The sequence below is a fragment of the Stenella coeruleoalba genome (assembly GCF_951394435.1).
Source record: "Stenella coeruleoalba genome assembly, chromosome: 17".
Taxonomy (NCBI): Eukaryota; Metazoa; Chordata; class Mammalia; order Artiodactyla; family Delphinidae; genus Stenella; species Stenella coeruleoalba.
In genome coordinates, this window is record NC_137163.1 from 45,845,275 (window position 1) to 45,858,747 (window position 13,473).

Below are 13,473 nucleotides of genomic sequence, written 5' to 3' on the forward strand. Positions count from 1 at the left end.
TATCTGTACTATGTAAAGCAGTATTCAACAGCTACATGGAGCTAATAAACATCTTTGAAACATGGCAAATGCAAATGAGGAACTGAATTTTTAATCTTATTTTTAAATTTGTTTAAATATAAATAATGCCACATGGCTAGCATCTGTTGACAGTACAGATCTACATAATATTTTAAGGACGCTCTCCACTCAAAAACTCTACCATTCATTAACTCAACCTAAATATTTTTGCCCTCTGACAAACAGAAAATAATTTATGCTTCCCTTGAAATTATCTGTCAAGACCTTTATCAGTTTGGGGACATTATATTCTTAAAATTCACTTTGCTTTATGAAACTTTAATAATGTTGGAGTTCCCTGCCCTTGGTACCACCTTTGTGATGATGGGAAATATTGTGGATGATCAAGGACCATTTCAAGAGATCATGGAGAGAAACCTCCTTCTGGATTTAATTTCATTATGAGGATGTCAAAATGCTAAATTAATTAAAATAAAACCCATACCGTTTTTATGCTAAGTTATATTCTACATGCAGCTGGAAAAATGTTAAAAAGATTTTTAAAGAACTGCGCATCTGTTTTTGAAGCTGATTTGCCTGTTCAAGGCTTGCTAGCACTTTATCCATCTCAGTACTATTTCACTTAGTAAACAAATGCAGTTGCCATAATTGCTGCATATGTGTCTGTATTCCCTTCTAGGCTATATGTTTTTGAAGTTAGAAACTATATTTATATCACAGCCCCTATGTATAGCACAATATCCATTGCTAATTCAGACTGTGTTTTAAGATATGAGACAAAATGTAAGACTTTTATTATAGTCATAAACATCTAGCAAACCAACCAGAAAATAAAAACTAATTTTCAATTGGTTGGCCAAGAAAAAAAAAGAGAGGAATACCTAGTGCAAAATCATATCTCTAACAACTACTGTTGGATTTAGAGCACACACATGCTAAACTTATTTTAAAATATCTTCTCATCAAAGATTTGAGGTTGGACTGGAAAATATTATATCAAAAGTGAAAATAATTATGTGGTCTGACCAGCGTGGATCATACAATGTAAGTGTATACAATATATAAAGTAGATAAACTACGAGGTCCTACTGTATAGCACAGGCAACTATATTCAACACCCTGTAATAACCTGTAAAGGAAAAGGATCTGAAAAAAGAAATATATATATCTGAATCACTTGGCTGTACACCTGAAACACAACATTGTCAATCAACTATACTTCAAGTAAAACAAAACAAAACAAAACAAAGTAAGTGTAAAGGGAAGTATAGTTTTATAAATTCACCTCTGATATCCAATGGACCAACTGAAAGACAACAGAAAGTACAACTTTCTAGGAGAAAGGACATGGCCAGCAAACCATGCCGTTACCCTTGGTAACGGTCATACCTGCCAAAAAATATACAGACTAGCCTGCATTCATGAATTCATAGGAATTCTTCATTTATCTGGCATTATTAGGCAATGAAGTATTGTATGTTAGGAAAAGTTTTTTTTTAATGACAAATTGAAGAGGAGTTATTTTAACCTTCACTCGGTAATTTTTTTCTAAAATTAAAAAATGTATCCACTGGTGTATCTAATGTTTCCGTGATAACTCGGGGTCATCAGTTCAATCAACGTTTGCATGAATAATGCAAATGGAAACAAGACAGGCATGCTTACTGAAACTGAAAATGACATGGCACTGGCTGGAGTAACTGATGAGAGAGCAAGAAAAAAACAAAAATGAAAACAAACCATGATCAAGAAACAATCAGTCAGGTTCTGACTTTCTGTACTTAGTTTCAAAAAGAGATACCACAAATCCCAGCGAGAGACTCCAGCATCATTAGCTGTCTTTCTCCTTTGTTTCCACCTTCCTTTCCTTTTCCTTCTACCCTAGACAGTTCCAGGAAGTGTTTATAGCTCCTTGCAAAACAAATTCTAATACTTGCTTTCTCTCACACAAACTTCACAGTATCTCCATGTGATAAATGGTGTGGAGGTAAAAGACAATTCATCACAGGCACATCTCCTATGAAAATAGAATTAGAAACTAGCTTCTAAACATGCAGAGAGAAGTGCGTGGTGTCAGGCACTAATTTCCTTGCGAATTCCTCTCCATTTCTAATAGACGTTCTGCTTTACCAAGATCCTTTTTATTGGTGTCCTATTCCAGACTGCTCCACTTCGCCCATCCTCATCCTGTAAAATACATTCACACTCTTTTGTGACCCTACTTATTTGCCCATTAAATAATCAATCATAGAACTGTCAGAATTAAATATAGAGTGAAATTAAAATACTGGAGTCACTTGGAGGGTTTAAGCAGCTCCACCAGAAAACACTGAGCATGGATTTAAAAGAGGCTGCATGGGACTTGCTCTTGTCCAAGTTCTTTCTCAAGAAGTATCTGAAATAAGCCTAAATTGAGAGTTAATCAGACTGGCCTGCTTTCTCAGGTGGACTGGAATTCATTGATCTTTCCCCTCAACTCCCTGATGTCAGTGGCACTTTCTGGAGATGAGGTGGACTTCTCTGACTACTGTAGAAGCTCAGTTCCCCCAGGAACCACTCCCCATCTGAATCCCACACTGGAGGCCAGATGCCAGCCTTCCCAGAATATTCGTGGTCTCCTTTCAGTTTTTGACTGCTCAGATTGAGTTCCTGTAGACTCTTTCTCAGCTTGAAACCTGATCTTCCACCCCTTTCCCTGACCTCGATGGTTACCTTCCTACTTTAAGCCTCAGGTGCTTTAGCTATAAATTGATATATTTGCCCTTAATTCTAAAGTCTTCTTTCTAAAGCTCTACAATGTGTGGCTCCTTGAAAATGTTTCTCTTTGCTGGTTTTAATTTTGTAGAGAATTAAAAGCACAGCTACTCTAAAAGACAGTAAGTTGCATGGGATAAGGAAAGTGTGCTTTTGTAGTTAGATTAACAGGGATGGAAGACGACATAGTATGTTTTAAGATACTCATGATCCGTTCTCGTGAGAGTCAGGGGAAGAAGGGGAAGAGAGTTAATAAAATACCAAACGATTGTGACAAATTAAGTTCACCAAGATGTAGGTGATTAGTTACTACTTGAATAAACCACACAAATCCAATTCAAGTTTTCCTTTATTTTTCTAAGAAGGATCCCAGTGAACTGAGTCCCATGTTCAGTAACTCCACGTTCAATGGCTTAGTCTTTAAAAACTGTTATGTTGCTGGAAGAAGAAATATTGCCCATCAGTCCTAATTGATGTTTACCTATCATGCACATTTCAAATAAATTTATTACATTGCCTGATCTCAGTGTAATACATTCCAAAGGGGCAAAGAGCACACGAAAAGTTATGGAGTCTCCATCTTCTACACTGAAGTGTGCAATAAATTACATATTATTTGGTCGTGAAATTCACAAGCCATAGAAACCACGCCATTAGCAATGTATACAGTGGTAAACAGCAGGTAATGAGAATGATATAAAACAAAACAGACTGTGTATTTTGGCACTGCTGCCAATAAAACAATCATTAAATGCATTCATATGCATCTACACTAGGTAAGCTCTTTAGGGCAATTGCTATGAGTTCTACATACCTGTCAGGATATTATATATAGCCCAGTTTCTACGGCCTTTATTCAAAGATGCTGAGAAAGGGTTACTCTGGGTAAATTCAGACCTTTTCTCAATATAGAATTTGGTCAACATGCATTCTGAACAGCAAAATTTCCCAGTGCTTTCAATTTTCCTACACTAATTGCCACCTCAACAAATGCAGGATTAAGTATAATGGATTATAAGAAGTTAGAAAGGAAAGATGGAAGAAAAGAAGGAAGGTAGAAAAAAGGTGGGTATGGAGTACTTCAACATTTACATAGAGTGGACCTAAAACTAAACTGAGGTTTCCCTGAACTATTAGCATATGCTATAGAAACTTAAATGAAAAAATTAAAAAAACCCAGCAAGGGAAACTCAAAGATTCTTTGTTTTTTCACTTTACTGCATATACACGTCCATCTTCACCAATCTATATGCTTATATCCAATAAGAGAGCATTGTTTTGCAAGGCTATTTGGGTTCTATCAGCATGTAAAGGTCGGACAACTCAACTTTAGCAGAGTCAGCCTTCAGGTGAATAATTGCTTCTTTCAGGTTGCGAGCATTTGAATTTTCCAGAAATGTTTCCCAAAAAATGAAAACTAAAAGAGTCCTAGGACAGCGTCCTTTAGAAGTTTTATAGTATCAAGGTTTTTGGAGGAAGAGTATCCTTGTCCATTATCAACACAATGATTCCAAGCAGGTCAATTTATGCTGAGAATATTATATAACAGAACTCACTTCACCTCCATTATACTGACAATGATCTTCCTTACTTCAACCTTGTGCTTCTTAGTAAAGTTGAAAATACTGAGCCAAGAACAGACAGTGACAATGCCAGGGACTCAGATGTACCTATAGGTGCCTTCAGACAACATCAGCCACCCAGGCTAAAGTCCTGGTTTAAAACATCCCAACATGAATGCATCTCAAAAATCATATGCTGAGCAAGTGAAGCCAGATCAAAAGGGCACCTACTGTATTATTCAACTTACATGAAATTCTAAACTGGGCAAAAGTCATCTCTAAAGATAAAAAACAGATCTGTGGTTGCCTTGGGGTGGGAGATGGGGATAATTTTGCAAAAGCCTAGGAGGAAACTTTCTAGGGTTTCAGGATTGTTATCTATCTTTATGGGGGTGGTAGTTAAACAAATGTATACATTAATTAAAAGTCACTGAACCGTTGACTAAAAATGTCTGCATTTTATTGTATGTAAATGATACCTTAATAAGGTTGATTACAAAATGAAGCAAAACCAAAATAAAACAGAAGAAAAACCTCTCAAGACCTCAAAGGAAATACACTCTTTTCTTCCAGGGTACCAGATTGGAAATGAGGCATTGGTCTGTTCTACCCTCAGATTATCTCTAGGATTATCTAGTCTATTTTAAAGCACTAGCGTCCCCTATCAGGAAAACTCACCCCATGTTTAATTACTTTGATTTCTTCTCTGCCTCTTCTCCCAACACAGTGAAGTCATTCACGGAAGGAAAACCAGCTTTTGCCAAATTTGCATCATCATATATTCTTTCCAAAGCTATTATTTATGGAATAAAATTTGGCTACACTATGTAAAAATCTAGCTTTCTGAGCCTTACAAATCTTAACAGTTAACCTATTGTCTCCACTGGAATTTGGAAAAAAATTATTTTGAAAAGGAATAGCTGAGACTTGACATTTTGTGTGTGTGTGATTTTCTCTTCCCCTGAGAGAAGTGAGTAGGAATGAGAAACACATACATAAAGAAAAAAAAATTATCTTGCTGCCTTTGCATGGTTATAATTTATAGGAGGCCCTTTTCAACAATAATTTATTATCAGAATCAATAAAATATAATCTCCATGTAGGCCAGGCCAGGATATTTGTCTCTTTTTCAGCAGATTGCAATACAAACTACATTCATGGATATGCTTCTTGATGATCTTTGTAATACTGTAACAGTTGACCATTTCCTCATGCCTCTTCACCTTAACTTCAACCTGGTTTTTCACCAATGACCTCACATTTCCTTCTCTATCACTTGGTTGTGGGCCTCTCTTCCAACTCCAACTCCAACTCGCATTTCACTCTGGCACCAAAGGACTCACACCTTCCTGCTTTTTAGTGATACCTCAAGGTCATTACCATATTGTGATCACCCTGAAGAATAGCCAGACAATTGTTATTTCAGAGCCATCTGACAGTTTGTAGCTCTAAAAATTAACTAAGGACCGCATTTGTCAAAAATATCCTAGTTTAAGATTTTGGTAATACAGCAACAGTAATTCCAAAGTCATTTATGACAATCGGTGTGGGAAGCACCCTCCTTCAGGAAGATCCTTTGCCATACAATACTCTTTCCCTGTCTGGTAATAAGGAAGCACGGCTGTAGAAAGTAACTTTTTGTGGAAAGAAATACTTGGCTTAGAGAAGGCTTGAAGTTCATACATTTTTCTTGAATTAGATTCCCCATTAATTACTTTATCCACAAACAGATAATTATCAGAGTTATGTAAGCAATTAAGGAGATGCTACTCCACATTCTTTCAGCTTGTTGACCTTTCTCACTTTATTTCATGTGGCCATCTGAAACATCAGTGATTTACCTGTCTTTCTTTTTTTTTAACAGATTTCTGTGTGTGTGTGTCCCCATGATGAAAACATCATTAAAATAAAATATCATGAATACACTCTTAATAAGCAGAGTCTACTGAAAGTCCTAGAAAATATGAAAGCACTAATATTCATGGACAGCTCTACACTCTGAAAGTTACTCCAAATTTTGTTGATCTCTCTTTTGTCTAGGAGTTTTTCAAATTTTCTACCATGATCATTTGTTAGTTTTATAATTACATAATAAAGGCATTCCATCATACAATCTTTTGTTATCCATTGCAGTTTTAAAACTATTCCTTTCCTTCTCCTCAGCAGATATGTCATAGATTATTAGTACATAAGCAAAGACTTTCAACGTAACAGTACTTTATAGTGAGAAGAACTATACTGAGCTATCTCTATCCTAAGACAATGCACTAGGAAAGCACTAGGAATTCTTAAGCACTAGGAATACAGAGACGATCAAGGGGCAAGTTCCTTGCCTTTGAGTATACATGATCATTATAGCAAATGCTTAAATAGAACTTAGTATGTAACTCGCCACAGCAGTCTTATTATCATCCTTTTTAATAGGTGAGCAGAGGAAGCCACAGGGAAGTCATAGGGTAAAGCCAGAATTTGAACCTAGGTAGACTAGTACACTCTCCACGGCTTTAACTACTACATTAAAAATATATATATATATATGTTTTTTATATATATATATATATATATATATATATATATATATAAAACTCCAAGTATTCCAAAGTTACAAAACACTTATCTACCAAAACTCAAAAAGGAGCACACAAACTTGCATAGAAAATAAACATGTGGGCTTACCTTGTGGCGCAGTGGTTGAGAGTCTGCCTGCTGATGCAGGGGACACGGGTTCGTGCCCCAGTCCGGGAAGATCTCACATGCTGCGGAGTGGCTAGGCCCGTGAGCCATGGCCGCTGAGCCTGCGCGTCCGGAGTCTGTGCTCCTCAACGGGAGAGGCCGCAACAGTGAGAGGTCCGCGTACCGCAAAAAAGAAAATAAACATGTAAAAGTTCATAAATAAACCAAAATATAACCTGCTCCACATAATATACTGACTGCAGTGTCCTGGGCCTCTCCCATCCTTAGGTAGCCAGAAATTACAACAAAATAATACTTTTCACCTTTGGAAGCCACACCATCTCTCATACCAAGCAACCAATTACTTCCTTAGAGAAAAGAGGAAATTAACCTGAATATCATAAAATATATGTATATAGCATTAGTGATGTAGAATCTTTGTTTAAAGACAATAACTTCAAAAGCAGAGGGAACTTTACTATTGCAGGCTTCAGATAACCTCTATATTTCTCAGATTTCATGCTAAATCATAAAATGCCATATTGTGTCTGAAGCTATTTTTTCAATAGTCCATTTTCTTAAATGGACTAGCAAAGCAGTAAGTACTGAGGAACATTTTGGCTCCCAAATCCTAAAGCCATTCTTATTATGCCTGGGTGATCATGGGGACGTCATCGGAACTACCAGAGGACTGGCTGAAATACCAGTATTCTGGCCAGCTAACAAATTAGAAATTATACAGAATCCAATTTTATTTTTTGTTATGTAATTCCTATGAGGCTTTTGGGATGTCAATGTAAAGTCCTTTCATGTGTAATCTTTATCCATTAGATAGGGAACAATGCCAATCCCCGTCATAAATACTTTCACAACCTGACACTGAAAATCCATTGCAGGGCATAGGACCTGCAAATAGGATGTGAATCACGCACATCCACTCATTCAGACAATCCACAAATATTCATTTTTAAGTCTACGATATGCCAATAATGTACCGGCCTCTCAGATGCTAAACCATGCTAAATGCTGAAACAGACATACTCAGTTCGGGCCCTCCTGGAACTTAGTACCTACAGAAGTGCCTTCACTGTAAATGGTCAGGTCTCAGCCAATGCTATTATCATCAGCAGGTGACCAAAGGATAGAGCTTGCTTCCCTTCAGAGGTACAAAACAGTTCTTACACCTGAATGGGATGCAAAGAATAATCTGACTTCTGTTCACCAGGGGATGAATTGAACTGTCCTTACAGAAGCGATAACAGATGGTGTGAACCCCAGATCCTAGAAAAGGGCCAGGCACACGATAAGTGTTCAGCTTTTCACAAACAAATGAACAATCACTTCCTCTCCTAGATCTTTACACCCTTCCTCTGCTGGCTACTTTCTCTCAGCTTATAAACATCCTCAAATATACCCACTTAAAAAAACTCTCAGACCTATGATTCTTTGGATATTCTTGTGGATAACCTAAGTCTCTACCATGCCTTCAAACACCTGTCCTCCCAAAAGCCCACATCTGTACCTTGGGCCCAGACCTGTCTACCAGGCCCCTCTAAAGCACTGAAGATGAAGGAAGATCCTCTCGCCACCCCCAATCCCTTTCTACTGTGCTCTGTAGCTCTCAAAAAGATGCAGCTGTAAACTGTCACCCACGCTTGCTGCCCTCCCTTTTCTAACTGGTCACCAGGCCTCACCCATTCTCTCTCAGATCTGCAAAACCCGGTCCCACCTTTTATAACTTAAGTGGGACCCTTAGATTACAATTCACCCTGCACCCAATCAACTGCCTTCCACATGGAGGTCCAAGTGAACCTCTAAACTAGAATTCCATTTCACTGTTCTTTGGTGTTTCCCGCAGCCTTCAGGATAAACATCCAAACTTCTGACAGGACAAACAAGGCGCCTTTCTGTTGGGCCCCACTAAGTTTTCAGTATCGACTCTCATTTCTTTCCCAAACCCTGAGTTCCAGTCCTGTACATTAGTTTTGCCATATTTTCTTACATTTCTCAAACTTCAACACACACTGCTTTCTCCTGCCACCCCAGGAGCTTCTACATATCCTTAGAAAGGACGGCACTTCCTCCAAGAATCCTACCCTGAACTTGCCCTTCCAAGTTTCTGTGCTCTGCAAAGGGGAAAGATGGCGGGGAGGGATACATTAGGAGTTTAGCATTAACATATACACACGACTATATATATAATAATCAACAAGGACCTACTGCATAGCACAGGGACCTCTACTCCATATCCTGTAACAAAGCGTACGGGAAAAGAATCTGAAAAGGAATGGATATATGTATAACTGAATCACTTTACTGTACACCTGAAACTAACACAACATTGTAAATCAACTATCCTCCAATATAGAATAAAAATTAAATCAAAGAAAAAAGAGATTCTGTGCTCTGTAGCAGCAGAACTCACTTCTTCCAGAGCACTGACTCCTGTGCTTGTGTTTACTTGCTGCCCAGTAGAAGGGAAGATTACCTAGGGCAGAAGCATGGTCTCCAGCAGCCCTTGGTTCTGACAGCTCATTCAAGTGCCAGGATACTTTACACACATAACCTGCTAAATTAATTCTAAGAACCCACAGAAAGAGTGGTTTTTAATGTCATTTTACAAGTGTGGGGATTGTAGTGCAAAAGAAACCTGTCCAGGCCACAGAGATCATAAGCCCTGGAATTCAAACCCTAAGCTGCCTTGACACCGGTGCTCTTTCCACTATATATGATACACCTATTGAAAAAAAATTTTTTTTTCCTGAGCCCCGTTTGAATGGAAAGGAAATGAAGCTGGGATATATCCATTTCCTAATCGCTTTGGTGTGTACCAGGCAAAGTCATTCAACAGACCAGGTAACATCTGTGCAACAATTAACGATGCTCCAAACTGTGCTAAGTGTTCTACTTTGTAGAGTCTAGAAGCATTAACACAGTGCATCCTTGTAACCGCCACGGAGGCTGGGTCCTGTTAAGCCCATGCTACAGATGAGAACACTGAGACCTTGAAGCCTTAAGGCACTCGGCCGGGGTCACCGAGCTGGCAGGAGTCCTAGGCCGCACGCCCCGTCTAGTGCACGCACAGCCAGGCACTGGGCACCGGTTCTAGTGCCCACCCTCCACCTTTAACCATTTAAAACCCCGCTTCTCAGCGCCCACACGAGGGCCCATGGAAGCGGGAAGTACAAACCTGTCTCGACAAGCCGTGGCTGGAAGAAGCTCTGGATACAGATCAGGGGCAGAGGGTGCTCAGGAGCGGCGCCCAGTCTACCCGCGGAGGCGATCGGCGTTAAGTCCAGCAGGCCCTCCCTCAGGGAAGCCCGCACGGAGGGCAGAGGCACCGAGTCCTGCAGCGCGCACAGGTCCTCAGAGCGCGAGAAGGAGTCGGCCGTGCTGTCCGGGCGCAGCTTCACCGAGTGATCATGGCCTGAGCGCGGCCTCGGGGACACTGGCTGCAGACAGGATGCCCACACCCGCCTGTAGGTCCCGGCTCGCCTCCCGGCCCCTCGGCCGCCCACCGCCCGGCGGCTGCGGCCCGAAGACATAAGGCCACGGGCCCCAGCTAGGCCGGGCCCTCCATGCCGCTCTCCGGAGCCCACGCGCGGTCTGGTGTTGGCGCGGGCATCAACGCCCTCCCGAGCCGCGGGGTTGCGGTTTAAGCCTCCGGGCGGGCCCGTGGGGGCGGGGCTCGAGGACTTCTGCGCGCTCGCCGTGCGTCCGCACGCAGACCCGCCTCCCTTGACGACGCGGCCTGAGGAGCAGCACGCAGACCCGCCTCCCTTGACGACGCGGCCTGAGGAGCGATGTCGTCAGCTTCGAGACTACGGCAGCGCGAAAGGTAGGAGGTGTGGAGAATTTGGGGTTTCCAAAAAGCGTTTGCTGACTGATCCAAACAAAAGTGAGACATGGTTGTATCAGTGCATTTTAAAAGTAGTTAAACTCCCGCAAAGTGTCTGTGCTCGCCCCGCCCAGGAGAGAGCGTGAACTCCGTGAGGGACACAGGAAAGGCTGAGTGAACGTCTGCCTGTGGTCCCTTACCTGGTGCACGGGTGTGTGAATTTCTGCGGAGAGCTCTTAATTTCTGTCGTTTCTGCTGACTTGACACGGTGGTTGGCAAACGGTGACGTGTTCCGTGCATTCAGGACATGATCGTGGTTCCTAATAATCACTTTGTTTTGTACTGACACCTCCACAGAGAATTTATTACTGAATATCCACTTTAGAGAAGAGAAACTGAGGCGTAGGAAGTGAAGTGACTGAGTAAGAGGAAGGACTCAGACAATTGGTGTTAGTAAATTAACCCTGCAAGGAGGCCGTTAGCCTGCGGTGGCTCTAGCGATGCGGCCGCCTACTTAAACCAACCAAAATCTAAGCCTGTCAGCGCCTCAGGGTGACGAACAGCGCTGAGGACACCCAGTCCCAAACCACCAACTAGGCGTTAAAGCCATAGCAAATCACTCGTTTCCTTGCTTTGCTTCTACCCTTTTAAAATAAACATCTCTGCAGCTCCTGCGGCTGGAGTGCTCCTCACCTCTTCCGCTTTGTGGTGCCTGAATTGAATCTATTTTTGCGCACATAAAGTGTTAAAATTTTAAATATGCCTCAGTTTGTCTTCTAAGATTGGCCGTAGAGGTTGGATTTGTGTCCAGTTTCTAGAGCAGTGGTCGTCCTCTGGTCAGGCCTTAGGCGTTACGTGTACAACGTTCCTCTTCTACCACCACCTTCTGGATGCCTCCACCCACTACCAGCTCCCACGCATCAGTTCCCCTAGATGTGGTCAGCAATGGCTTTTACATGCAGCGTGCTCACATTATAACATCGCAGACACTCCTCCGTCCTCTAGCCAGCGTGTGAAGTGAAACATTACCATTCCTGTTGAAGAGTCTCTGGTGTGACCACTTTCCCAAACACAGCCACTCCCCAGCTGACCCTGGGTAACCACTCTTCTGAACTTGGTCTCCATCAGTGGCATGGATGTCTTTCTATGTAGGCTACAATTTTAAGTATTCTTAAACTGCATATTGTATTCTATTTTGTTTTCTCTTGTTACTTGCTTTATTTAGTGTTATCTTTGCTAGGTTCATCCATGCTGACATGTAAAGATCTGTCTAGTTCATGTACTTTCCTCGCTACGTAGGATTCTCATGTAGGGAAATCCAGTAATTTATATGTGCATTTTCCTGTTGATGGACATTTAAATTGTTTCGAATTTTAAGTATGATTTCTTTTTAAAAAAAATTTTATATCCTTTTTAAAGGTTACTTTACATTTACAGTTATTACAAAATATTGGCTATATTCCCTGTGTTGTACAATACATCCTTGAGCCTGTCGTACACCCAGTAGTTTACATCTCTCACTTCCCCACCCCTGTATTGCCCCCTCCTCCCCCTCCGCACTGGCAACCATTAGTTTGTTCTCTATATCGGTGACTCTCCTTCTTTTTTGTTATATTCGTTCAATTGTATGTTTTAGATTCCATATATAGGTGATATCCTACAGTGTTTCAGAGTTCAAAAGACTCTCACGACAGAAGCCAAAAGGTAAGAGCCATTTTACATTGATAAAAAGCATTTTAACTATGTAGAAGCAGAAAATGAAAAGAAAGAACTTTGCATTACATTTAATAAAAGCTTAGGGAGATCTTTGTGGTATATTAGTGAACTTATTTGTGGAAATTTAGCCATGTACATTGTGTTGGAGAGGCACCAAGAGTTCAAGGACTCTCACAATTTGAGTACACAATTGCCTTACTTGTAGGCATGGTGGCATCCATTTACATAACAATGATTTGGAGGATGTTGTGTTAGTCAGCTCTTGCTGTGATAATGCTTTGGAACAAATTGAGCCAAAACTCAGTTCCATAAACAAGAATTTATTTTTCTTGGACCTATTGGCTAGCTGCAGTGGCTCTCTTTTAGACCTCTAGATGGCTGGTTTTGCTCCGTGTTTTGGGTCAGTTTGAGGTCTGTAACACACATGTTCCTCTGGAGCCCAACTGTGAGGCCGCAGCTCCCAGGCCCTGTCTTCTCACAAAGTTCACTGAAACATAAGAGGTGAGCCCAACTGCACAAGCCCATTTAAGGCCTCTGCTGCTCATTGAAGGCCATCATGTCTGCTCACACTTCATTGGCCAAAACATGTCACAGATCTAAGCTGTATTTAGAATATGTGTATTTGTTTAAAGTTGGGTGCCCTCACAGAAGAATATTGCCTTTTGGACAGTGTTACCTTAGCATTTTCATTGGCATTTGCAAACGTGATAAACGCCGTGTGCACTTTTTCACCTTTGAGAACTTTCTGAAATTGTGGGACCATTTCTATTGGAAAAGAGGAAGGTACACTTTAGAACTCAACTCTAGTTATGGCATTGTTGGGAGAAGAATTAATGAGATAAGGTCAATACAAGTGAAAGATTTGGGATCACATATTCATCATTAACATTAGCATTCTACAGAACATTC

At 40.8% G+C, this 13,473-nt stretch overlaps 1 protein-coding gene and 1 pseudogene across 2 annotated transcripts in view; one reads left to right on the plus strand and one right to left on the minus strand.

Annotated features, from left to right (window-relative positions):
- Nucleotides 1-8,652: 8,652 nt before the first annotated feature.
- LOC307175758 (centrosomal protein of 78 kDa-like) lies at nucleotides 8,653-10,796 on the minus strand. Its single transcript, XM_079901232.1, has 2 exons — nucleotides 10,201-10,796; nucleotides 8,653-9,287 (listed from the first exon to the last, which is right to left on the minus strand). The coding sequence occupies exons 1-2, from the start codon at nucleotides 10,553-10,555 to the stop codon at nucleotides 9,184-9,186; spliced, it is 459 nt and encodes a 152-aa protein (XP_079757358.1). The 5' UTR covers nucleotides 10,556-10,796; the 3' UTR covers nucleotides 8,653-9,183.
- An 8-nt stretch (nucleotides 10,797-10,804) lies between these two features.
- The window catches only part of LOC307175747 (UDP-N-acetylglucosamine--peptide N-acetylglucosaminyltransferase 110 kDa subunit-like), a 45,131-nt pseudogene continuing 42,462 nt past the window's right edge, over nucleotides 10,805-13,473 (plus strand). Inside the window, exons 1-2 of the transcript XR_013831788.1 lie at nucleotides 10,805-10,848; nucleotides 12,485-12,552. The product of XR_013831788.1 is annotated as a UDP-N-acetylglucosamine--peptide N-acetylglucosaminyltransferase 110 kDa subunit-like (transcript). The remainder of the gene's footprint in view (nucleotides 10,849-12,484; nucleotides 12,553-13,473) is intronic.

Bases quoted from the DNA above. Each gene is read 5' to 3' on its own strand.
- LOC307175758 (XM_079901232.1), bottom strand. From the start codon at position 10,555: ATGTCTTCGGGCCGCAGCCGCCGGGCGGTGGGCGGCCGAGGGGCCGGG. The intron at 9,288-10,200 runs GTTTGTACTTCC...ATTCCTTTTCAG, and splicing joins GCCACGGCTTGTCGAGACAG to ATTCTTTTCCCGTACGCTTT.